At 38.1% G+C, this 27,586-nt stretch overlaps 1 protein-coding gene across 9 annotated transcripts in view; it reads left to right on the top strand.

Annotated features, from left to right (window-relative positions):
• NEO1 (neogenin 1) overlaps window positions 1-27,586 on the top strand; it is a 236,168-nt gene that overhangs the window by 177,286 nt on the left and 31,296 nt on the right. For 6 of the 9 annotated variants that reach the window (XM_045449149.1, XM_045449152.1, XM_045449151.1 and 3 more), the window contains exons 9-17: window positions 3,122-3,276; window positions 5,751-5,899; window positions 6,272-6,410; window positions 12,102-12,151; window positions 13,064-13,211; window positions 17,331-17,441; window positions 18,565-18,759; window positions 24,752-24,847; window positions 27,296-27,519. In XM_045449149.1, coding sequence (XP_045305105.1) covers window positions 3,122-3,276; window positions 5,751-5,899; window positions 6,272-6,410; window positions 12,102-12,151; window positions 13,064-13,211; window positions 17,331-17,441; window positions 18,565-18,759; window positions 24,752-24,847; window positions 27,296-27,519 — 1,267 coding nt within the window. The remainder of the gene's footprint in view (window positions 1-3,121; window positions 3,277-5,750; window positions 5,900-6,271; window positions 6,411-12,101; window positions 12,152-13,063; window positions 13,212-17,330; window positions 17,442-18,564; window positions 18,760-24,751; window positions 24,848-27,295; window positions 27,520-27,586) is intronic. The other 3 variants (XM_045449150.1, XM_045449148.1, XM_045449146.1) reach the window with 1 other exon arrangement.

Genomic DNA, 27,586 nt, shown 5'->3' with positions numbered 1-27,586 from the left:
CAGTAAGAATTTGGACACAGTCAGTTAAGAAGGGACCATTTTAGACTCCTGAGCAAGTGTGCACTGTGATTTTATTAGCTTTTCTTAGTAGTTTATGAGCACTACATAGAAGAGGAGAAGAAATAAAGTCAGTGAGACAAATCAGGTAGTTAACCTAGTCGTGTGGTAGGTATGGCCTGGACGAAAGGGAGAGCCGTGACTTGGAGTGGACAGAATAAATATGGGGAATATTTCAAAGGAAGGTTCTTGGAGACTAATTTTTTTGTCACTTCATTTGTGAGTGAAGCTTATGATTTCTGAATATAAGCAATGAAGGAGTAGAAAGAACACTAAGTCAGAAGACTAGATCCTGCTCACTTGTTTTGTAAATAGAATTTATTTGACCTTTATAAGCTTAACTTTTCCCATCTGAAAAACGAGGGTCCTAACTTTTCTTCATAGACTTATAATCAGAATGCAGCGTGAGGATGTATGCCACTACCCTTATTTACAAAGCCTTCCACTTCCTGCATTTGAAAAATCAACCACCAGGTGGCATTATGTGTCTTGGTGATATATTGGTCATGTGTATTTGGTGCCAGAGTTTCTTGAGATTTCAAAGGCTTCTTCCTCTGCGTTTTCATCTAGGAAATGTTCGCCTTTTTTTTTTTTCCCCAATGCCTTTAGTGTAATCGAAGTGCATTTCTGATATTAAGCACTAAATGGAAAAAAAAAAAACAGAGTGAGTTATTCCAAAATTAATAGCATTTCAGAGATGGACAAAACCTTAGCTATAAGTTGAGCCCAGGAGTTGGCAAGGCAGGAAGACAAGGCAAGTATATTGGACCTTGGACCAAATCAGACTTGTTATTTTTATGACCCAGGAGCTAAGAATATTTTTACATTTTCAAATGGCTACATTTTAATAGGTTATATAAGTAACTACATAATATTTTCCATTTTGTCTGTAAATATTTGCTTTCTGGCTCAGAAGGAATTAATGATTGGCCTACAGTCCCCCAGAAAGCTAGTAGCTTGCCAAAAGTAGAATTGAAGCTCTTGTCGCCTAGCCCAGCACTGTCTTAATATAAAAAATACCTTTGTCTTTCTCCCTTGATTCTTAGCTAACACATTCTAACGTAAGTTCCATTGTAACGTCACACATTTATGAGAATTGTACTTTGTAACTCACCCTGGATCTTGTCCTCAAGTCAAAAGTTTTTTCTAGACAGACACATGGTTCTGGGACCTCAAACCAATCTAGTGTTACAAGCTTTTGCAGGTAGGTGCTGGGTATTTATTTCATCTGAAGGAATCATACCTATTACTGATTTTTTAAATTGTAATGCTTCTATAGAAATTCATTCCAGATTTTTAGTTCTCTTCACTCATTTCTCTTGTTTTTTTCCCTTTCACATAGGAATGAACAAAAAATATACACGTTATTATTACTATACAAAGGTTTACGTACAGAAGGCAAATTTCCGTTCGTGCATCTGCACATGTTTGTGAGTGCTGCAGTATGAGCATTCTGCTCAGTTCTTATGTAATATGTGAATGTGAATGAGACACTCACTTCAACTTAAAGTAAAATGGTGCCTCCCCCAACTGTCTTTCTCAAGATAGTCTCAGCTTTTTGTACAATTAACTTTTTGTTTGAACTTTTATGTACAGAGTGAGCAGAACAGACCACCTGTGCTCTCACAGGGAGCTTTTTTTTGGTGAAGTGTAAAATACCAGACAGCAATCATTTGTGATCAGACCAAAGGTCAGAAACTTCAAAGTGTAAGAAATCAGCTCATATCCTCCATTTAAATGTTGTGATTTGGAGGGTTAGCTGAAGAGAAAAGTACCTGTATGTACCTCAGGTATCTTAGAGCAGTAACTGTTCCCATAGTGCTCTTCTCCAGTGGACCTCATATAGAGACAGACACTCTATAAGTATGATGTGGGTACTGTTTGTTTGTTTGTTTGTTTGTTTGTTTTAAATTAAAATGAGGTAGTTTTAAAAAGTATAGAAAGCTATTGAAAAACACAAATATCTGAAATGTAAATGTTCACATACAATCAGGCCAATTGACGTATGGTCATGTAGAACTAAATTAATTTTAATCAGTGATTTCAGAGAAAATTAACCAATATTTTAAAGTAAGAATTTTAATTCAATAGATTATATGGTTTCAAGTAATTTCTTCCACAGAGTAGTTTTGGGCCTTTTTTATTACTGTCAGGATAGATACAGAGCTCTCCTTACATGATCGGTGATCCATAAAGGCCAGCTATTTGTCTAATACAGTTAATGAATACTTCAATATTTGTTGAAAACGCTTGTGTCATATAAATTAGTTTTTATTATAGTATATACAGTAGGCTGAGCATAATTATGGACCCAAGTGTGGACACACAGACCCTGAGGATAGAGAAAACAAATAACTGCTTTTATGTTTTCAGTTCATAGCACCAGACCACTGGATTCATTTGTCCTGTTTGTCATAAAATTTGTCAAATATTTCAAATCAGTTTGGAAATCATTCAAAAAGAGTATTTGTTTTAACAAATAAATTATAAAAATCAGTATCAGGATTGGCTTATTTTAAAAATTGGATTACTTAGGATTCATTTAAATGTTTAATGCTCCCAACTTTAAAAGTGTTAATCTCTAGTTTTCTTTTTATTGGGTCTTTTATCCAAAATATACACAGACTTCCTTGATATTTTCTTTGATAATTGGGTCATACCTGTAATCAGCTTCTGTTTGTCTCCCTGGAAATCACTCCTTAAAAACTCAGTGATTCCTAAAACCTGCAAAATTGATGACCAGCTGTCCCATTTGAAATGGCAGTGAGAAGATCCTTGTCTGTGCCTTCTCTGAAAGGAAGTTGTGGTTATGACCTGCAAAGTCAGTCATGTTTAAGCAAAATGTCAGTAAGTTATCAGGCACGTGTGACATTGTTCTTTGCCAGTGTCTGTATTCTGTGCCCTGTTCCACCCCAAAGGTTTGCTTTTTTGAGAGTTCATTTGACTTCAATTAAGATTTTGATGTGGTATTATATCTATAGGACTTGGAGTGAAAATGAAACCGCACATTCTAGAAGTATTCCTAATCAATGCTGTTTCTTTCCAAACCCCTCTTTGTCTAAAGGGAACGTGTTGAGAATACCAGTCGCCCAGGAGAAATGCAGGTGACCATTCAAAACCTAATGCCAGCCACTGTGTACATCTTTAGAGTTATGGCTCAAAATAAACATGGCTCCGGAGAAAGTTCAGCTCCACTCCGAGTAGAAACACAGCCTGAGGGTGAGTCTTCCACCTGTGTGTTGGCCATACCTGTAGGTAGACTTATAGCAAGATCTGTCTTCTGTGTAGCCTTGCATACTATAGCAAGTGCAGAAAGTACCAGTTCCTTGCCATCAGGGACTTGTGAATTAGGGCAGATAAAATTAATTCCCATCAAACAGTAGCAGATGGTGTAAGGCAATATGATTCTGCCGATACACAGTCCAATTTTATTGATCCTGTAAGACCTACCTCAGATGTCTTCTAGAGTCTTTCCTCTGATCCTTTCTATCTAATATTGTACCTCTATTATTCTAAGGAAAGTAGGCAGCACAATCTTTTGGTCAAGGAGTTTGATTAGAAGAAAGAGGTGAAATAAGAATGTAGGTGGAAGGGGAACCTGATTCTCTTGAGGGTATTTGAGGGATGGAAAGCGACTATGACATGTTTTGGCAAAAGACAAGTTAGCAGAAAGAGACTTACACTTCATTTGGAGGTGTTCAGCCTGTGGCAGGCGAAGGTGTAAGTGTTGGAGTCAGTCCTCAGAAAATATTTCACATGTTTAGCTGAACAAACCATCTGAAAATGTTTTCCATTTATTATGCCACTGTGCAGGTTAAATGGAAGAATTTCTTAGTGCCTTTTAAGGATAATATTTGCTTATGTTTATCCAGTGAATATATTGAAAGTGATTTCAAGGGAATTGGGGGACTGTTTTGTTCTCCTTTTCCTTTGATAAGTTAGAGGAAAGTTTTCCGTAGCAGGAGAAGTGTGACAAATCCCACCTGTCAGGCTGCACAAAAGGATGCTCTTAACATTAAATGAATAACATGATTTATGACTAAATAAAGAAACAACTGTCAGAATAACCACATTTAGGTTTCTCTACTTTGGTAGCAAAACTGTCAAACTGTGGTGCTGTTACTTAAGAAATCCAATTTGTTTTACATTTTGCTAGTTTTTTCCCCTTCTCCTAAAATCTAATGGATTCTGTTGCAGAAACACTAGCACCAGAGAAATTGTTTTCAAATACAGAATGTCTACCAAAGTGTAGGTGTAGGCAACTTCCAGAATTTGTGTATAAATTGGAACTGGAACCTATCAGACAAAAAGAATATAGTGAAAAGGTATGGGAACTGTTGTAGGAAGTAGAGCTGGACAATCAGGGGACTAACCATCCCACAGAGGGTGTTGTAATAATCTCCTAACTGGTCTCCTTGAGTCCAGGTGTTAGAATCAGAAAGTGTGCAACTTCTGGCCCCACTGCTCACTAACTTTCCCATCATTTAAGAACGATTCTTAATCTCAGCCTCATGTGTAAATAGGGATGACAGTAGTATCCCTCTCATGTGAGTTAGTACAAGGATTAAATAAGACATAATTGAAATTTATGTAAAGCGTAAAGCACTTTAAGCCGGACTGATTATAAGCATTCAGTAAATGGTAGCTATTTTTAAAATCATTATTCTTTTATCTAGTCTTATTTCCATACTGTTTTTCTTCCATGCATGTGTTCACATGTCCTTTCTAAATACAGATCTGATCATGTCATGTCATGTTCCTGCTCATAATTTTTCAGTAATTACCTAACACCTACAAGAGATAATTCAGACTCCACAGCCGCACATTAGAAGCTCTTTGGCTCGTGTCCTCCTTTTAAACATTCTCCCTCCCACATTTATTCAGTATTCAGCCTGAACCACATTACACTGTCTTCTCACGTATCATCCCCATTGACTGGAATAATTTTCCCCTTGGTGTCTGAGAAAGCTGTTCCTTCTTTCTTCCCAGAAGTCTTCCCCAGTCCTTCCCTTGCCTCCCCACCCCCTCCCAAAGCAAAGTGTGTATTCTCTTTATGTTTTTGTTACGATCACGAAATCTGTTAGCACTTGTGACATTATTTGTAACACTTACATGTCTGACTTCCCTCTAGACTGGGAATTCTTTGCGGGCAGGCACCCTGTCCATTATCATTTCCCCAGTTCCTGGTAAAAAAAAAAAAAGGCGCTCTCTTTTTTTTTTTTTTTTTTTGTCTTATTAAGTTTTTTACTTTAATCCCAGTATAACTAACATACTTATATTAGTTTCAGGTGTACAATACAGTGATTCAGTAGTTCTGTACATTACTCAGTACTCATCATGATAAGTGTGCTCTTAATCTCCAGAAGGCTCTCTTTTTGTGATGGCTGTTTTTGTGTGCTACAGTCCTACTGAAAAATTAGGACTTTATAAACCACAGGAAAAATTCTGCAATGTTTATTTTTTTCATTGAATACATTTGAGATACCTCACAGATCATTTTTGGTTATAATTTGAGTCATAAACAGGACAATGCATTTAATTATATATTATCCTAAAGCCACTTCCATCAAAATGTTTTCTCAGGTTTTATTGTTTTTAAAAACATGGCCAAAATGACATTACTGCTGAGAATGGTTATTGAGGAGTATATTAAATTTCACTCACATCTCACTGTCTCAAAATTTTCCTTCTAGTTCAGCTTCCTGGCCCAGCACCTAACATCCGAGCACATGCAGCTTCACCTACGTCCATCACTGTCACCTGGGAAACACCTCTGTCTGGCAATGGGGAAATTCAGAATTACAAATTGTACTACATGGAAAAAGGGACTGATAAAGAACAGGTATAAGATGAAGCCATTTTTTCATCCATTGATTGGAATAGTGGAGTTGAAATATATTTCCGAAACTCAATACTTGCTTGTCTAGAAATCTGAGAATAAAAAAGATGTATATAGGAAATGAAAAGTCAGCAGACTCTATTTCTTTGTACCAAGTTTTATTCTGTATTTTTTATCAGCAAGGGTCACTAAACAACAAGTAGTATTTCCCAGTAAATTGCCAGTGTTTATGATTATTCCACTTCGTTAAGTAGCATTCTGTAAAAGAGATAAAAATCTGCATTGTATCAAATATAGAATTTGTATAGCTCATTATTTCACAGCATGTCTTTTGGCTTGAGTTGTATCCATGGAAATTGTTTTATTTTATTCAAGGATGTTGACGTTTCAAGTCACTCCCATACTGTTAACGGGTTGAAAAAATACACAGAGTATAGTTTCCGAGTGGTGGCTTACAACAAACATGGTCCTGGAGTCTCCACACAAGATGTTGCTGTTCGAACGTTGTCAGATGGTAAGTCTTTCTTCTTTTGGAACACGTGCCGTGCTTGGGGGCCCTGGTGACCTAGTAGCAAGGTCATGGGCTTTGATGACAGGAAGATTCAGTTCAAACCCAGTTCTACCCCTTTTCTGGACTTCAGTCCCTTAACATGTCTAAGCATGCTTCCTTACATGTAAAATGTAGATAATACCAACTTCATTGGTTTGCTGTAAAGATTTCCTGAGAGAGTACAGAACATGTAGTGCCTGGTACTAAATAGTTTCTCGTGTTTTTATTTTTGTGTAAGTAAATGGTGTTGCTTGTTCGTAACACAGACCATTCCAGGACCGATGGAAGGCTGGCTTCCTTGACTTAGCAATCATATTTGTGTTCTGAATGGCTCTTTTTAATTCTGAGTATTTTGTGACAGTTTCGTTTCTGTCTGCATTTTGAAGCTAACTTATATTCGTATAACCATGACCTGGAGCAGTATTTTTCAAACTACAGCCTGCCAAGGGCATTGACTAGGTTAAGACCAGCATTTTTAAAAATATATTTTTATAATAGAACAGAAGATAATGGCATTTATTACAATTAATAAGTATATGATGTATTGTTTTCTGAAAGTCAGCAATATTTTTTAAGAATCTGAGCCAGTTTGTTTATAGAATTTTCCTTAGTTTGGATGTGTCTAACAGGAAAATTCTACCAAAAAAAAAAAAAAAAAAAAAACAAAAAAAAACCACTAAACTGGCCTGAATTCTTTTTGTTTATTTATTTAATTAAAAAAAATTTTTTTTTAAGTTTATCTATTTTTGAGACAGAGACAGAACATGAGCAGAAGAGGGTAGAGAAAGAGAGGGAGACACAGAATCCTAGGCAGGCTCCAGGCTCTGAGCTGTCAACACAGAGCCCGAAACAGGGCTTGAATTCACAAGCTGTGAGATCATGAGATCATGACCTGAGCTGAAATCGGATGCCCAACCAACTGAACCACCCAGGCACCCCTGGCCTGAATTCTTAAAAAATATGAGTCTCATGAAAGAAAAGGTGGGGGAGGACAATTTAAAAAAGTATAGAGACTATTCAGAGAAAAAAATGGGGAGTATCATGGGGCACCTGGGTGGCTCAGTCAGTTAAGTGTCTGACTTCAGCTCAGGTCTTCATCTCCCAGTTTGTGAGTTTGAGCCCCGCGTCTGGCTCTGTGCTGATAGCTCAGAACCTGGAGCCTGCTTTGGATTCTGTGTCTCCCTCTCTTTCTCTGCTCCTCCCCCACTTTCTTTCTTTCTGTCTCTTTCTCTCTCTGTCTATCTCTCTCTCTCTGTCTCTCAAAAAATAAATAGATGTTAAAAATGGGTGAGCGGGGTGCCTGGGTGGCTCAGTCAGTTAAGCGTACATCTTCGGCTCAGGTCATGATCTCGCGGTTTGTGAGTTCAAGCCCCTTGTAGGGCCCGTGCTGACAGCTCAGAGCCTGGAGCCTGCTTCGGATTCTGTGTCTTCCTCTCTCTCTGCCCCTCCCCTGCTCATGCTCTGTCTTTCTCTCAATAATAAATAAATAAGTGTTAAAAAAAATTTTTTTTTAATGGGGAATATCCTACTATAATCTAGGTTAAAGAAGAATAAAGACATGAAATAAAAAACGTGTATTATCTTCAACTGGCTTCCAGATCTGGGAGTAAAATTAGCTATAAAGGGGGGTGTCTGGATGGCTCAGTTGGTTAAGCATCTGACTTTGGCTCAGGTCATGATCTCACGGTTTGTGAGTGTGAGCCCCACATTAGGCTTCTGTGCTGACATCTTAGAGCCTGGAGCCTGCTGTGTGTCTCCCTCTCTCTCTGCCCCTCCCCTGCTCACACTCTCTCTCTCTCAAAAATAACATTAAAAAAATTAGCTACAAAGAATAATATTGGTACAATTAGTTAATGTTAGGTAGGCAATTTTAAATCTTAGATATGTTACATAATTTTTTTAATTTATTTTTTTAATATTTAAAAAAATTTTAATTACAGTGTAGTTAACATACAGTGTTGTATTAGTTTTGGGTGTACAATATAGTGATTCAGTGATTCCATACACATTGCTCAACACTCATCATGATAAGTGTACCCTTAATCTCCTTCACCTATTTCACCTATTCCCACACTCAACTCCCCTCTGGTAACCAGAAGTTTGTTCTCTGTAGTTAAGAGTCTAGGTTTTTTGTTATTGTTTTGGGGATTTTTTTTTTTTTTTTTGGTTTGTCTCTTGTTTTCTTCATTTGGTTTCTTAAATTCCACACATAAGTGAAATCCTATGGTATTTGTCTTTCTCTGACTGACTGACTTCACTTAGCATTATACTCTCTAGCTCCATCCATGTTGTTGCAAATGACAAGACTTCATTCTTTTTCATGGCTGAGTAATATTCCATTTTGTGGGTGGGTGATTGTGTATACATACTGCATCTTTATCCATTCATCTATATATGAACAGTTGGTATGCTTCCATTGTTTTGCTATTGCAAATAATGCTGCAATGAACACAGGGGTACGTTTATCTTTTTGAATTAGTGTTTTTGTATTCTTTGGGTAAATATCCAGCAGTGAAGTTACTGGGTCATACGGTAATTCTATTTTTAACTTTTTGAGGAACCTCCATACTGTTTTCCAGAATGGCAGCACCAGTTTGCATTTCCATCAGCATCACAAGAGGGTTCCTTTTCTCCACATCTTGCCTACGCTTGTTGTTGTGGTTTTGATTTCAGCCATTCTGACAGGTGTGAGGTGATATCTCATTGTGGTTTTGATTTGCATTTCCCTGATGATGAGTGATGTTGAGCATCTATTCATGTATCTGTTGGCCATCTGTATGTCTTTTTTGGAGAAATGTCTGTTCATATCTCCTGCCCATTTCTTAATTGGGTTATTTGGTTTTTTGGTTTTGAGTTATATAAATTCCTTATGTATTTTGAATACTAACCCTTTATCAGATATGTCATTTGCAAATATCTTTTCCCATTCAGTAAATTGTTTTTTAGTTTTGTTGATTATTTCCTTTGCTGTGCAGAAGTTTTCATTTTGAAGTAGTCCAATAGTTTATTTTGCTTTTGTTTCCCTTGCCTCAGGAGACAACATTTTTCTAGAAAAATGTTGCTGTGGCTGATACTAGAGATTACTGCCTATGTTCTCTTCTAGGATTTTTATGGTTTCAGGTCTCACATTTAGGTCTTTAAGCCATTTTGAACTTTTTTTTGTGTGTATGGTGTAAGAAAATGGTCCACTTTCATTCTTTTGCATGTAGCTGTCCAGTTTTCCCAGCAACATTTGTTGAAAAGGCTGTCTTTTTCCCATTGAGTATTTTTGCCTCCTTTGTTGAAGATTAATTGACCATATAATTGTTGGTTTCGTTTGGGGCTCTCTGTTCTGTAGATCTGTGTGTCTGTTTCTGTGCCAATATGATACTGTTTTGATTACTGCAGGTTTGTAGGTTAATTTGAAATCTGGGATTGGATACTTTGGTTGTTTTTCAGGATTGCTTTGGCTATTCAGTCTTTTGTGTTCTACACCAATTTTAGGATTATTTATTCTAGTTCTGTGAAAAATGCTGTCTGTATTTTGATAGGGATTGCATTAAATTTGTAGGTTGCTTTGGGTAGGATAGACATTTTAACAATATTTATTGTTCAGTCCATGAACACAGAATATCTTTCCATTTGTTTGTGTTGTCTTCAATTTCTGTCATCCATGTTTTGTAGTTTTCAGAGTACAGGTCTTTCACCTCCTTGGTTAAGTTTACTCCTAGGTATTTTATTGTTTTTGGTACAGTTGTAGTTGGGATTGTTTTCTTAATTTATCTTTTTGCAACTCTATTACTAGCATATAGAAATGCAACTGATGTCTAGATAATATTTTTGGGTTAAGATGAAATTTTCTGAATGTGATTGTTTTATAGTTTTGTTGGAGAACATCCTTGTTCTTAGGAGGTATGTACTATATAGTATTTAGGAGCGAAGTATGATGATGACTGCAGCTGTTCCTCAGATGATTCAGAAACAGTATGTAGATATATAAATATGCAAGTATAAATATAATGAGAGAAATAAAGCAGATGTGCCAGAACATTAACAATTTGTGAATCCAAGAAAAGAATATGTAGAGATCAATATCTTATTCTTGCCGCTCTTTTCTGTGTGCTTGGCATTTTTTCAGGATAAAAAGTTGGGAAATATAAATACAAATTATAGTTTGGTTAGCCAACTACATAAGCCATTTGGTCAGGACTTTTGAGAAAAACTGAGAGAAAAAATGTTTAATGTAGGCTTTTAAACTTACACATGAACCAGTTTCAATGCACTCATTGGCATGCTGACTACAGTGCCTGTCATGGGAACTGAATGTGTCTGAGCATGGTGGTTAAGGGCAGCACTGTGGATTAAGACCATTCTTTCCCTACATTAGCGAAACAAGTAACTCAGTCAGGTTCACTGCCCTGAACCTCATCTATAGCTTTCTCATCTATACCATGGGAATGATTATAGAAACTCCTTTGTGGGATTGTTGTAAGGATTAACTACCTGCCATGTAGGAACAGGCAGCAAATCTTAGTCATGATGATGAAGAAGATGAAGACACCAGCAACAGCTATGTTGGCTGCCTCTGCAACTAAGTCAGGGGTTCTTAGCCAAGAGATGATTGGAACCATTCATAGACTTTTTTCAAAATGCACTGGAGTCCTACTCGAGGCCTTCTCTGCCTAAATCTCTGGGTTGAGGCCTGATGTACTGTGTTTAGCACAGGATACAACATTGAGCAAGAAATAGTGTCTGTCCTCCAGAAGCATATAGAGCAGTGGGCACTGAGTCATATATCTGGTCACCAAATGTCAGAGAAAGGGAGACAGAAGTTTCCATGGATGGATTAGGAGAAAATGAGCTAAAGTCAGCGTTTTGTGAGTGAAGAGGAAATTAATCAGGTTTACTTAAATTCTTTTTGCCTGCTGTAGTTACTACAAAGGGATGCTGGAAGGTGTGTGGATCATAAAATTTGAGAATGCCCTGCCTTGTGTTCTCATACATGAGAAATTAAAGTTATGCAGCTATTTGTTTAACCAGCAGTCCCAAACTTGTCACATCAAAATGAGTGTTCCCTGCAATAGAATTTGTCTTGGGAAAACAGATGGCCCCTTTACTGAAGCTGTCATTGTATATCTCTCCTTACTCTACTTGGGAATTGGCTTCAAAACCAGTTTAGGAACCCCACAAGAATGCAGAGCTCAGTGATTTATGCACCTCATATTTGGGGCTCATAACAACATTACCCAGTACATTTACTCACCATATTCGTTAGACTTGTTTCTAGAAAATTTGTAGCTCTTCCCCTAGGTAAAGATATGCTATCACCAAGAATATTCAGAATGATATGTTGAAGGTTCAGAATGTATATATGGGGTCTAAAAAAGTTTAGAGTCAATGTCATTTCCTTGAAATGACTCCCCAAAGGTGCAGCCTGACTTGGATATGGGGGCCTTTATATGAATGTGTCCCTTTTTTTTAAGCCAGTCAAATATGGCCACACCTTATCCACATACTTCTATCAACATGAGGGCATTGGCAGCTAGGTTTAGATCTGCAAGTTGTATAATCAGTGTTTGAGATGCACATTTGTATAAAGTCTGGCCAGGAATATCACATGATGGGTAAAAAAAAAAAAAAAATTCTTTTTTTTTTTTTCTTTTTCTGCCTATCCAGTTCCCAGTGCTGCTCCTCAGAATCTGTCCTTAGAAGTAAGAAATTCAAAGGTAAACTTTATGTTGCTATTCATTTTTACTAGCATACTATTAAGTCTCAGGAGGGCTTATAGACAGGGAGAGTCTGTGTCAAAAGACTTGTAATCAAGCAGAGAAATAAGGTGTCATAGATATTCCACCTGCCAGTAAAGCTGAATTCGGAAACCGACTCCAGGATTTTCTGTTTAACTTTACTGCCTTTCTCTCATGCCAAAATTACTATAGTCTTTCTGCAGATGTATTGCAGTTATGCAAATCATGACATTATAAATCTCAGCAGTTCAGATAAGGTAGAAAGAAGTAAGTTTATGATACCATAACCCCTCCGTTCCATGCGTTGAGCCCAGTGCAAAGCCGAAGGTGGACATCTGTCAGAGCGTTGCATGTGCTCAGACTCCCTCATAGTCAAGTCCCTGTTCACTGAAGACCACGTGTGCCTCTCAAAGACCCACAGCCCCTTCTGGGCTCACTGACACCTGAGACACTCAGTCCTTTCAAAAAGTACCATAGGACCCCTTTTCCTTTCGTCAAAAACCACTATTAACAATTCCCTTCTTGAAGAGTTTTTGGCAGAAATTGCTCAACTTCAGCTGTTCCACAGTGGAGATAGAAGAGAGCACCTTACACCTAAACCATAGTTTACTTTCTAATCCATGTGCCTCTGACCTTGTATTTTCCTTATGGAAACTTTTCTGAAACTTTTGCCTAATGTATAAGGGCCCAGAACATACTACCTGCAACTGTAATCTCCCCACTCGATCATTAAAGATTTTAAAATTGAAAAGTAATTTTGAGTGATCCTTAAGCAAAACTCTGAGCACCCTGCTGCCTTTAAAATGTCAGTGAATTCAGGATAATAATATACAAAATAGGACCAAGCTTTTGATAGATTTGGTCTTTTCCCAATATTCTTGTCTTCCCCAGAGTATTGTGATTCACTGGCAGCCACCTCCTCCAGCCACACAGAATGGTCAGATTACTGGCTACAAGATTCGCTACCGAAAGGCCTCCCGAAAGAGTGACGTCACTGAGACCTTGGTACCTGGGACACAGCTCTCTCAGCTGATTGAAGGTAAGCTGCCCCGCACGTGGGCAGAAGTTAGGAGACCGCATCTTTCTCAGGAGTTGAATTATGTTAGTCTAATGACCACTCTGAGCTGGTGACTTAATGTGAAAACAGTGCAAGAGAATTAATTCAGTCTACTTCTGACCTGATAATCAAATTAATGGAAAATAGTATTAAGTGTTCTGTTATCTGAGCCTTGAGATTGTGTTTGAGTTTCATTTCTTCACTTGGGGTTTTCTGTAGTCTCCACATTTTCTTTTTTGAATATATAGATACAGATCTTCCTTGACTTACAGTGGGGTTATGTCCCAATAAACCCATCAAAATTTGAAAATATCCTAACTCGAAAATGCATTTAATACACCTAACCTAGCAAACCTCATAGCTTAGCCTAGCCTACCCTAAGCATGCCCGGAACACTTACATCAGCCTACAGTTGGGCCAAACCATCTGACGCAAAAACCATTCTATAACAAATTGTTGGATATCTCATGTGCTTTATTGAATACTGTACTGAGAGTGAAAAACAGAATTTTGTAAGTGTATCAGTTGTTTACCTTCGTGATACAAGGTTGACTGGGTGCTGCCACTGACCCCACCCAGCATCACAAGAGAAGACTGTGCTTCATATCACCAGCCTGGGAAAAGATGACAATTCAGAATTCAGAGTACAGTTTCTACTGCACGTGTATCACTTTTATATCATTACAAAGTCAAAAAATAGTAGGTCTAACCATCCTAAGTCTTCATTTTTTTGTAATCTCAAAAGAAGGTAAAACAAAGCTGTCTAGGCCAAGAATCTGCTCAGTCTAGCTGTTAGCAGAGGTCTACATAGCATGGACACCACTCATGTATATGTGGCCCGAAGCAACGTTTGTGAATAGCTATAGCAGTGTAGCAATCATTCTACTCCTTGCTACATGATAAGTTTTAGAAAGCTCTGTCAGGGATAGCTCCTTTTGGGCAGTTTTCCTTTTTTGTGCAGCAGAGCAGGTGGCATAGTTCGTAAAAATGGACCCTCTTGCATCTCTAATACGGATTCCCTCTACAGATGACAGAATGCCACTCCCCCCCCTTCTTTCCTCAGGTAGGGGAGTAGAGTGGGCTCGGCAAGGACCAGTTGGCTTTGCAGGAGAAGCATGAGAAGAAACATGAAGTGCTTTTTGCTCTTTGGATATTGGGACTATGCTTACAAGGAACAGAGATAGATGCCCCTAAGAAGCCATTTTGGGGCTTCCCAGCAGAGCTGGTAGAAGAGAACTACAAGAATTGGAGATATTGTCACTATTATTTAAGCCCTGAGAATTAGTTTCATCTCCCTTGGGGAGCTCTCAATTTCCCTTACATTGCTTCCCTCCTGGGGAGAGAAGCGTGACATCAACCTCTTCGCTGTGCCAAAGGGGTCACATTCTTGGCAGAACCAAGATCTGGGGTCAGGAAGTGTAATGGTAGGAATCTCTAACAATTCATTGAGTCTCTGTAGTGGAAACTTTGCTCTGGTAATCCAGCACGCTTTTCTCCTTACTCCTCAGCTCACAGATGGGATTGACTTCTTTCAAAACAGGTGAATGTTTGTCTCTTAGGGTAGCTTTCAGTCTTTTAATTTATTCACGGGAACCCCACAGCTCTAAGCTTCAGCGTGTAAACACAGTTGAAGTAGTGTTGCTGAGACATCTCACAGAGGAGCATCTTCTATGTTCTTAAAAATCAGTTTCTGGGGCGCCTGGGTGGCTCAGTCAATTGAGCGTCCGACTTCAGCTCAGGTCATGATCCTGCAGTTCACAGGTTCAAGCCCCATGTCAGGCTCTGTGCTGACAGCTCGGAGCCTGCAGCTTGCTTCAGCTTCTGTGTCTCTCCCTCTCTCTGTCCCTCCCCTTCTCGTGCTCTGTCTCTGTCTCTCTCTCAAAAATAAACGTTTAAAAAAATGAGAAAAAAAACGTTTCTGATTTTATACCAAATACAGATAACATTTCCCATCTGTAAGGCCTTTATATATTTAGTAGTAGATACTTACTGTGTACCAGGTACTGTTCCTGTTACTAGTATAAAAACAGAGTGTAGTCCTGGACCATGAGGAGACTATTCATTTTCTCAATGAAACATTTGACATGTAAGCCAAGTAATCACCTTCATGTTAAAAACAGCTTTTTCTTTTTTTTTTTAATAATTTTTTTTTTTAACATTTATTTTTTACTGAGAGACAGAGAGACACAGAGCGTGAGCAGCGGAGGGTCAGAGAGAGAGGGAGACACAGAATCCAAAGCAGGCTCCAGGCTCTGAGCTGTCAGCACAGGGCCCGATGTGGGGCTCGAACTCACAAACTGAGATCATGACCTGAGCCGAAGTTGGTCGCTTAAACAACCGAGCCACCCAGGTGCCCCCAAAACAGCTTTTTCTTTATCGAGAAAATCCTTGGATTTTAAAATCATATATGGATTCATTTGTTTAATGGACTACACTGAACTTTTGTTCATATGTGCTGGCACTAGGTACACAATGGGGGGCAAAAATGGACATCTTTGCTCTCCTGGTGCATTAACTTGAAGCTTGATAAGTATTAGCAATGTGGATTACCAGGATCCTGTACCGAACCACAAATATGACTAAGTGGTAGCCAGAAGGAATTGTTGTTTCTTCGTTTTATGCCACTTACAGCACTTAACACATTCTGCCATGTCTTTGTAAACATTAAGTGTGGGCCTTAGTTTTAGTCTGCATTATGTAGGTTACTTATGGGGAGAGGAACTCAGCCTCTTTACACTCATGTCTCCTGCTCACATGGGCGTGTGCACTGTCACTTGCTTACGTGCTCTCTTACATTCTGACTTTCACCTACGGGGAGGGAATGATAATCTGATTGGTTGAATTCTTTTAGGACCTCAGTTGAGCCATGTTTGCCAGTAGTCCATATTATTTGTCTATTAACAGTCGTAAACACATGCACAACCCTCTCTGGCACTTTTGGGTTCAGTGTATGCAGGGAGGTGACAGGTTGAACTGACTTGGGCCCAGTCATTTGACTCCTCCTCCTGCCTTGCTTGTTGCTTCTCCTGTGGGCAACCAGCTTCAAGGTGGGCCTGCTGAGAACAGAACCTCCCACCCATCTCTCACGTGTGACAGGATTGTTTTGAGCCACGCTGCATCCTGGCCGTGTCCTCCCTCTCAGGTTCTCTCTTAAGAGCTTCTGTACTATGCTGCTGGCCAAAGAACCTAATATTTCGATATGGGGAGGTAGGATCATTTCTCACAACCTTAGGAGATCTAAGGCTATATTTAGTATTTAAGTGCTCAAAAGATGTATACATGTGAGCTGTACGCTGAAAAATGGTTAAGATGGTAAATTTTATGTTCTCTGTTTTAACAGAAGAAAAAAAATGGATGTGTAAATAATATGAATAGCTGACCATATTACTGGCTGTTGCCCTATTTTGTAGGGTAGACTTTTACATGTGGGTTTTTGTTGCCTTCAGTACATAGGCAGGTTTATTACTGATAGTCATTATGAAAAATTGCATAATAGAAAGGGCTTATTCCTAAGTTTATGGGCAGGTAGGCTGTTGTGAAAAAGATTTCCAGGCCATATTTGGTGTTTAAAATTGTTCTACTCTTGTTATGGGGATGACTCAGAGAACAGAGGTTGAGGTAACCCAGCAGGAGTTACATCTTTGAGTTATTTTCTGGTCTTGGGTATCTTCTGAGACCAACTGACTTTGTTTCTTTGTTAGGATTCTTTCATTATCTTCGACCTCTTTTTGACCTTAGCTGCCTTAGTAACAAAGTGAAGAGATTACATTAAATGATCTCTGAGGGGCCTTCAGACTCTTTAAAAAAAAAAAACAGAAAAAAAAAAAGTCTGTAATCTCTTGGGACCTTTACTCATTGGTTTTCCTCCTGATTGTGTGGGCTTCAGCCTCTCCTGGAGATGTGGGGGAGCTCCTCTGAGCTGTGTTGATGTATTGCTTGTGCTATGTTAACTTTAACTGAAACTTTATCAAGATAGTAGCTGTGTGTGGAGTTGGTGGATGGGATACTTGGTTAATGACAAATTGTTAATCTTCTGTTTTCCAAATCTGTTTAACTTGTCTTCTTCTTTTTTTTTTTTTTTCCTCCTCGTTTGGGTCTCAGGTCTTGATCGGGGAACTGAATATAATTTCAGAGTGGCTGCTCTAACCATCAATGGCACAGGCCCGGCTACTGACTGGCTGTCTGCTGAAACTTTTGAAAGTGATTTAGATGGTAAGAACAACAATCAACAGGGTTGGCAGAAGCTAGGTACTAACTAACTGTAGTTAAATTATTTAAACTGGAAAGCCACAGATTTGGTGGTGTATGTGGCTTAAATCTGTGAACTGTAATATATTACACTGCTGTCCTTACTGTAATGCAGCAAGTCTCCTAGAATGCTTTTTTTTCTCCCAGTGGCTTTTAGAGATCTGTCCCTTTAAGCAGAACCAGAACAAATAAAATGTACAGGTGCTTTAAGTCTAGTTTTTTTATCAAGGCCATTGAGTAGATGGATAATCTAAAATTTAACACTGAGCCACATCAGTCCCTCCTTTTTCAGCTGCAGTTCCCCTTTTCTCTTAGTCCTGCATACCTTGCCCTTTTTCTCACCTGTGTTCAGTGAGTACCTCCGTATAGGGTGTGTGTGTGTGTGTGTGTGTCTGTGTGTGTCTGTGTGTGTCTGTGTCTGTCTGTGTCTGTCTTTATCGGACACTGGTACTGCACTTAGGAGACAAAAGACCCCGGTCCTTATTCTCATTCTTGGCTTACCACTTTTTAAATTTAGATAGCAAGTTATGCCTTGAAGTGATGGATTTGAAAGATACTGTAAATTGCTACCTTTTTTAAGCCTCTTAGTCTCCCACCATTTAAATCAATATGCAGTTCTAAGGTTTCCTGTTTTCTGACTTACATTATTTAGAGGAGTAAATAATTGATACAGTTGCTGTAATGTGATACTTGATCACCTGTTGACAACAGGCTTCTAATTAGTTGGTATTATGCCTTTCTCATTCCACCTAGTTGAGTCTGGGACTCAGATGTGGGACCAAGAGGAATGAATAGTTATTGAAAGGCAGTTTATTTGTTTTCCCCATTGGGCAGAGGTTCTTAGATTCCTTTGCCTTCCCTTCCAAATTAATATTTCATTGTCTTGTATTTCAGGCTGTTTGGGTTTTGTTTTCTTCTTAGAATGTGGTAAAACCACAGGCCATACTTCACTATATATACAGATTCTCTGTAAATTCTTGGGTGTAATGGAAAAATCTTAGCCCCAAATAATTTGACAGGAGGCTAAACACCATGGCCCAAGGATGGTGAAATATTCTAAGTCCTGTTTTTCTACTTTCCTTCCCAGAAACTCGTGTTCCTGAAGTGCCTAGTTCTCTTCACGTCCGACCACTTGTCACTAGCATTGTAGTAAGCTGGACTCCTCCAGAGAATCAGAACATTGTGGTCAGAGGTTATGCCATTGGTTATGGTATTGGCAGCCCTCATGCCCAGACCATCAAAGTGGACTATAAACAACGATATTACACCATCGAAAATCTGGGTATGTATGCTGAGTAGAGGAAGTAAATGCACATGGAATTTCTTTCTTTTTAACTTTTTAAAAAAATTTAAAAATTTTTTATTTTAGAGAGAGATGGGAGAGATGGCCAGAGGGAAAGAGAGAGAGGGACAGAGACAGAGACAGAGACAGAGGGAGAATCTTAAGCAGGCTCCATGTTCAGCACAGAGCCTGACACGGGGCTTGATCCCACGATCCTGGGATCATGACCTGAGCTGAAGTCAAGAGTGTTGGATGCACTACCAACTGAGCCACCCAGGTGCCCCTTAACTTTTTATTGTATAATAACTTTATTTTTACAGAAAACTTTTAAAAACTACAAAGAATTCCTATATATCCTTCACCAAGAGACCCCAAAGGTTAACATTTTACCATATGTGCTTTATCATTCTCTATCTTCCTATACATACATATTTTTTTCTCTGAAACATTTGAGAGTAAGTTATACATGTGATGCCCTCTACCCTCTGACACTTTTATGTGAGTTTCCTAAAACTTGAGGGCATTTTCTAATATAACCATAGTACATTTATCAAAGTCAGCAAGTTAACACTGAGACAATATCTATAGACTTTATTTATATTTTACGAGTTATCTCATTAAAGTCCTTTATAATAAAAGAAAAACATTGTTTTCTGGTCCAGGGTCACTTATTGCATTTAGTTATCATGTCTCATTAGTTTTCTCTGACATAGAGTAGTGCCTTGTTTTTTTCTTATATTTTATTACTGTGACATTTTTTATAAGTATAGACCATTTATATTTTGTAGAATGTCTCTCAGTTTAGACTTGTCTCATGTTTCCTCACTACAGTCAGCTTACCCATTTTTGGAAGAAATGGCATCCATACGTTGTGTTCTTGTCAGTGCATCACAACAGGAGGCACATGAAAGGCTGTTGCTAGGTGATGTTAATCAATCACTTGGTTCAGAGGGTATCTGCCACATTTCTCCAACATAAGGTTACTGGTTATTTCCTTCATAATTAATAAATACCTTGTTGGGGAGATACCTTGAGTCTTTATAAATATCTTGTTTGTCGTCAAATGTTCACTCACTTGTGTTAGCGTTTTCCTAACGGGTTCTGTGGTGGTGTTTCCCAAGTGAAGTTCTAATTCTATTACTTCTCCTACATTCATCAGCATTCTTTGATACAGAAGCGCTTTCCTTTTCTTCCTTAGTGAAAGAATGGCCAGTGGGAGTCTCTTTATAGCCACTTCCTTTGTTTGACATCTTCCAGCTTTCTGTGGGTACTTTCTTCCTTGTGACACAGTAAGATATTTTCCCTGCCCTTAGCCCTTGAATCAGTCATTTCTCCAAGGAACGCTGATTTCTTTTTTGGAAAATGATATTTAGAAGCCAGTATCTGCACTGTACATACTTCCTGTTATCAAGGCAGAAAATCCTGAGGAATCTGTAAAAACTCTAAGTGAGCTTAACAAAGTCACAAGAGACAGAGTTGATATACAAAAATAGTTGTGTTCCCATGTACTCACAATAAACAGAAGTTGGAATTAAAATAACAATACTAACAAAGCATCAAAAAATATGAAATACTTAGTGATAAACTTTAAAAATATGTAGAAGGTCTGTACTGGAAATTAGAAAACTATTGCTGAGAGAAATTAAAGATGACTTAAATAAATAGAGGTACCATGTTTATAAATTGGATAATACTATTAAAAGAAAATGATTTTATTAAAATGACAGTTCTCCCCAGTACTACTCCAAGTAAAATCCTGGCAGGTTTTTAGTAGAAATTGATAAACTTAATTCTAAAAATCAAAGGAACTAGAATAGCCAAACATTTTTTAAAATGAAGAATCAGGTAGTGTGGTCTTTTCAACATTTATTCAAGTGTTTTCTGAGGACCCACACTGCCTGATTTCAGTACGTATTATAAAGCTACAGTAATCAAGACATTGTGGTGGTATTGGTACAAAGGTCGGTGTTATAGATCAATAGAACAGAATGGAATCCAGAAATAGATACATAGGTTGATAGAGTGAAATGATTTTTTGATTGATAGAGTTAATTGATTTTTTTTTTTTTTTTTTACAAACACGCTGCCATAATTTAGTAAGGAGAGGGTAGTCTTTTCAACAAAAGGTATGGGAGTAATTAGATATCTGTATGATAAAGAAAAGGAACTTCCCTTGGCCTTTATCTCACACCATACACAAAAACAGATCTAAATGCAAGAGCTAAAACTATAAGACTTCCAGAAAAAGGGAAAAACCTTCATGACTTCGAGGTAGGTAAGGATCTCTCAAGATATAAAAAAGCATAAGTTACAAAATTAAAAATTAATCTATTGTACTTCATCGAAATTTAAAATTTCATCTTTTGAAAACACACCAATAAAATGAAAAGATAAGCCACAGACTAGGGGAAAATACTCCTCATTCAAATATCTAACAAAGAATTTGAGTCCAGAAAACATAAGAACTCTTACAACTTAGTAAAAGAATAGGCAAAAGATTTTGATGGGCAATATACCAAAGAAGGTATGTGAGTGGACAGTCCGCACATGAAAAGACTCTCAGCATCACTAATCATCAGAGAAATGCAAATATAATCACAACAAAATACCACTCACATTCTCTACAATTGCTAAAAATTAATAGTCTGATTATATATCAGCAAAGTTCAGCCGAACTGGAACTCTTATACTTGTCGTGGGAACATCTGAGGTTACAACCACTTGAAACAGTTGAGAGGTTTCTTAAAAAGCTGGCCACACAACCCAGCATTCCCACTCATAGATACTTAGCCAAGAGGAATAAAAATACATATTTACACAAAGTAAATACATATTTACACAAATCTAAAAGGAGTAAACAGGTAAATGGTAAATTGTATCTGTGCAGTGGAGTACTCAGCAATTGAAAGGGATAGGCTGTGGATAGACACAGCAACATAACGAATCTCATAACATTATGCTGAGCAAAAGAAGCCAAACACAAACACTGCATTACTACTTTTCTATGAAATTATAGAGTTGGCATCATTTATCTACGGTGACAAAGCAGGATCGGTAGTTGCCAGAGGAGACAGGGGTGATGGGAATTGACCGCAGGGGACACAAAAGAACTATTTGCAGTGTTGAACATATTCTGTCTGGATTGTGGTAGTGATCACACAGGCAGGTATATATATTTGTCAAAAGTCAAACTGTATACTTAAGTGGGTACATTTTATTGTATGCTAATCACACCTGAAAGTTGATTTACAAAGCCAAAATTTTTTTGAGAAATAGTAATACTTTATAATAGAAAATGAACTGATTTTGGTAGCTGTAATTACTTTTCCAAATTAGGCTATCATTATAGAGATCTTTCTTTGAAAGACTTCTCTTGAAATTCAGAGTCTGCCCTGACCAACTTTTTTATTCAAATCATTTCTTTGTAAATATCTTTCCTAAGAATGACTTTACGTGCCTAACAAATGAATTACCTTCATCTTTTCTGGTAGAGAATAAACAGCAATTTAATGCTTTATTCAGAAACATTATTTGTCTTTTTCCTTTAAGAAGAAACAGCACAGCTAACCTAGGAAGTATTCCCCATGTGAAACAGTCTTATAAGGCAATTGTAGGAGAACAAACGAAAAGCTTTGCTGGTAGGATAAAAGTGTCTCTGTGGTGTTTCCTTTATGCAACTACTCAAATGAAGATCCTCTGCAGTACACATGGTCCTTGACCCTCAGGTGCTTTCAGTCTAATAGGAAAACACAAGAAACAATGAAATGAGTTGATGTGAAGTATGTTCAGAGAACAGAGAGCTAGTTAAGGTAACAGTGGAGCAGTCAAGGAAGCGGCTTAGCCTGCACTTGAAAGACTGAGTCATGATTGTGTTTGAAAATGAGATGAGAAGGAGCAGTGCATGTGCTGAGGAATAAACAGACTTTATTAGAAAAGAGAGTGGACATTGAAAAGTAGCAAAAATGTTTAATTTGGCATAAAGTGAAGTAAGCTTGAGCTGTTTGTCAACACAGATAGATCAAAAATGCATGTAATGTTAAACAAAAGAAGAAAGTCAGAAGTGGAAAAAGTACATTTAGGAATTCATTAATCAACCAACAGCTCTCTCCTTCCAGTTGATGTAAACTTCTGCTAACTGGGTGTCTGCACCGGGATATATCCCATATTCTATCATAATTTAACCCAAATTAAAGTTAGTGTCTTCTGAAGATCTTTCAGTCAGTTAATATTTCATGAACACCTACAATATCCCAGACTTTCAAACAGACATGATTCTAATTATTAGAAATAATACTATTTTGAGATGATTGAAATTGTTTAGAGTGCTGAGGAAGAGATATGAGGTGGTATAGCCTATAACCAGAGAGGCTAGTCCAGTCTGGAATGAGCCCTCTTAAAGGAATAGGCACTGTTCAGGCAAAGAAGGGTGACTGTATCACAGCACATGGAACAGCTGCACATGTTAAGGCCCAGTGGTAGGAGAGCTCACGGTGCTCAGTGAACTGAAAGATAACGGTAAAGAGTATAGAGCACTGAGAACAAGGCAGAGTGGTGAGAGGCAAGAAGGTGGAATCAACAAGACTTGATCATTTGCATAAAGGGGAGGAGGGAGAGGGAGGTCTTATGATTCCCAAGTTTCTGACTTGAGCAGCAGGATACATAGTGCCATTTACAAACTAGAGAACACTGGAGCAGATCTGAAGTGGGGGCAGAGAGGGAGATGCCAAGTGGAGCATGCCAAATAGACAGTTGAACATAGAGGTCCAGTGCTCAGAAGAAAGGTCTAGACTGGAGGTACGTATTTGCATTTGATGGCACGTGTGTGCTCATCCAAACTAAACACAATAGGAAAAAAATGAAGAGTGGGAATTGAAGGGAGCCTAGAATCAAGCCTTGAAAATGCGTACATGGTTGTTCTGCCTCTGTCTCTGATCCTAGTGAGTGACATCACCGTCTATCATGTTGCCCAAATCAGCACCTTTTCCTTTTTCCTCACCTGTCAAGCACTAAGTCTTGTTGATTCTATTTATCATCACTTATTTCTAACATTGGAAAACGAGGTGCCTTTGTACATTTCCCACTGATAACTAGAGAGTGGACCACCAAGCAGACCAGCTTTTTTAAGCTTTTGAAGTAATGCAGGCCACTTGAGGTGTGGCCTCTTGGAAAACTGCCCAACTTCACCAGAAATAAGTGGTATGGGTCAGCTCCTTACCCTGCCATACTTCGGTGGAGCCCAAGTCCCATTTCTGGAACTGGACTTCAAAGTATGAATACTAAACCTTGCCTAGATCAGGAATGTGAGAAGTAGAGCCTTCCTGATTTGCCAACAGGAGAACGAATTCTGCTCCAACCATCTTATGCCCCCTTTCCACCAAGTGTCACTAGTAGCATTTTACATGATCACTGGAGGGAGCATTTCTTTCCAGTTTCATTTCCTGCAACATCACCTCCAGGCCAGTTGAAATTTGGGACCATACCTTATCCAACCAAGAAGTCTACCTGAGGGCCAGATGGGGGTTGGCAGTTCCTGGATTTGGAGGTCCCCCACTTGCTGAGTTAACAGTTCTGCTACTTCTCCACTTGCTTGGCTGTTCCATTCGCTGTCCCGCTTTCTGAGAATAAAAGGGATTTAATTCTAAGCTCCATCTATGGGCTTACAACACATAAAATTCCTATTTACTCATTCTCATCTGAGCCCCTCACTGTACAGTAACATCAAACCATTGGTTAGTTGAGGCCAAGAGAGGATTCAGGTACAGCCACCCTCACTCCTGGAACTAACTCCAGATAGTTGATCCCAGCCAACTTTTCTGGGCTGTGTACGATGCCATCTCCATTTCCTCACACCCCAGAAGAATCCCCACATGAAATTCTCAAAATCTTTCCTAACTTCCTCTGCATTTAAGATCATGCATAGTCACCCTTGGATTTTTAAAATTCTGGAGTGAGAATTTTTTTCTAAGTGTTTTCACTTGTTTCTTTCCTTCAGATCCCAGCTCTCACTACGTGATAACCCTGAAAGCCTTTAACAACGTGGGTGAAGGCATCCCCCTGTACGAGAGCGCCGTGACCAGACCTCACACAGGTAAGCCATCCTGACCATCTCCAGTCTTCAGCATTTTTTCCAGCAGCTTATGTGGAATGTTGGCACGAGGTCTGCCTCATAGGTATCATTGGAATGGAAAGTATATGCCACTATAGACTTCATATAGGAAAATGGGCTTTCAGCAGGGAAATTTGTTAATATCTGGTTTTCTCTTTTTAGAAAATATTAACAGTCCTGTTATGCAAATAATTCTATGTAGATATGCAGCAGATGTTTTTAATATGTTGGCCTCTAGAAAGCATAGTTGTGAGAGAATTAAAAGTGATTTTCATCTTTTGGTCATGTGAGTTACAACTAAAAGGAGTGAAAAAAAAGAAAGGATCGCTATGACTCTGGAGGAATTATATAGGTTACTGAATGTAGCAGTAAATGTGTATGATCAGTGAGTGAATCCAGCGTTTTCTTTAGTAGTTGCCTGAGTTGATTGGGAAAGTACTTTTCTATTTGCTTTTCATAAACTTTGTTTATATAAAGAGTATAAAGTCCATCGTACTATCCATTTGATCGACTGTACATTTATTACAAAAGAGACCAAAATATTCATTTTTTTGTAACAAAGGAATACACATATAAAATTTCTGTAGGTAAATAAAATCTCTAATTTAGAGCTTTATGAGAAAGCTTATTGAAATAAATATGTAAGACTTGTAAATTTTTCTAAGGAATACTGAAAACCCAAGAATTTATCATTTTCAGAAATGCTCTTTTCCATTTGTTTTCCAAAACTGTGAATCTCTATTTCCTGCTATATTTTTTGGATACTCTGTATAATAGTGCAAATTTGACATTATTCTTTTTAAAAAGATAATCTCTGTCCCTTTTGTTCTTTAATGCTTTTACTTGACAAGACCAACATCCTTACTGCCTGTTTGGTAGTTCTGTCCTGTCTTCTCCTGTGTGCTTGCAATTTATAAGTTCTTTTTCCAGAAAGGGGAAAAAAATGTAAGATGAAAAAGAGAATATTTAAATAAGTGGTTTGCTACTTTTTAAAATTAGCTTATAATAGAAAAATTTTTTTGAAATTATTTTCTCTTATGTGACTTAATAATAGTCTTCTGGCTAGAAATATACAAGAAAATGTTCCTAAGTCATGTAACATCATTATCTTTTCCAAGAGTTATTACAAATGAAAAAAATTTCTCAAAGAAGTCTAACAATTTTTGCATCTGAAGGTGCATCTTCTGTAACTAATTGGTTTGTGTCCTAATTTTTGAACAAAGCCCTTGACTAGAATGTGTGCTATTCCTGTTATTTTTAGTACTCATTGTGTAGGAATACACAAATGGAGACTATTACATTAGTTTGGCAGTTATTCATGAACAAGGTCCATGCCATTTCAGATTTTGAGTTACAGGAAGGGCTAATTTCCATAACCATGTGGGAAACCCATTTTAAAACCTTAACTTAAAATAAATCAATCTGTGTATACTTAGAAAACCTGACCAAGAGTTGATAAAGCCCAATGGATCCTGCTGTATCACCCCGGGTTTGTGGTCCTTGTTGCCTTTGCGCACATTCTAGCCTCTATTTTGACATTGAGTTTAGAGAAGGTGTCTGTTGCATATGGCACAGGACATACATGAGTACAGACTTTTCATCAAATAAGAACTCTTACTTCTAAAGTTCATAAAGGCTGTCACTTGGATCCATAACTATGTCATTTCCCATAACTCATTGGGATTCATTAGATGCGTTGTTTTCTGACCCTACTCGAGAAAGTACAGCAGATGTTCCTGCCTGGTATCTCACCTTACCTTTTCCCCAGGAAGAATAATACCCTTGAGAGTGACTTTTGCTTTATTTGGATGTACACCATCTTGCTGTACTGCTTATAGTCCCAAGACATCAGTAGATCTCAACTGGACCCTGTGGGTATCAGATAACCCTAACACCAAGGCCAGGTTAAGTTGCCATTAGCTGGCATTCAAGACTCAGGTTTGAGAGTAGGACCCTTACATGTTCATTGACATGCATTGATAAGCCATGTCCCAAAAATTCGGCCATATTCACTGAAATATCAAAACAGATCATAAGCTTTGTGTTGCTTGTTCTGAAATTACACCCTTGATTTTAAAAGCAGATTGTATCTTCTCACAATCCTTTTTGGAAAGGTAGTAGAATTTTCAAGTAATTAAAAAAATTCAAGTATGATTATGTTAATATCACTGGATTATCAGATTTTAATATACATACAGATACTGTAGAGAATATAGTTAATTATTTCCCTAGAGATTTTCCTGCAAATTTTTCCTGAAAGAATGCAAGTGGAAATATTCTTTTTAATGAATGGTGGTTATCTATTAACTCTGGATTCTCTTTCTCTTTCTCCATTCCTCATCTTTCATTCCATTATGTTACCCTGCATTTCCTTTTCTTTTATTTTTATGTTAAAATGCCACTTCCCTTTTTTAATTACTTTTTACCCAGACACTTCTGAAGTTGATTTATTTGTTATTAATGCTCCATACACTCCAGTGCCAGATCCCACTCCCATGATGCCACCTGTGGGAGTTCAGGCTTCCATTCTGAGTCATGACACCATAAGGATCACATGGGCGGACAACTCACTGCCCAAACACCAGAAGATTACGGATTCCCGGTACTACACAGTCCGATGGAAAACCAACATCCCAGCAAACACCAAGTACAAGGTACTGGCACATTTGCTGTGGGTGAGAAAAGCTAATAGCTATTGATACTTCCTAATTCTAAAGTTCT

Source organism: Leopardus geoffroyi, chromosome B3 (assembly GCF_018350155.1).
Source record: "Leopardus geoffroyi isolate Oge1 chromosome B3, O.geoffroyi_Oge1_pat1.0, whole genome shotgun sequence".
Lineage (NCBI taxonomy): Eukaryota > Metazoa > Chordata > Mammalia > Carnivora > Felidae > Leopardus > Leopardus geoffroyi.
This window is presented reverse-complemented; position numbering and strand designations above follow the sequence as displayed.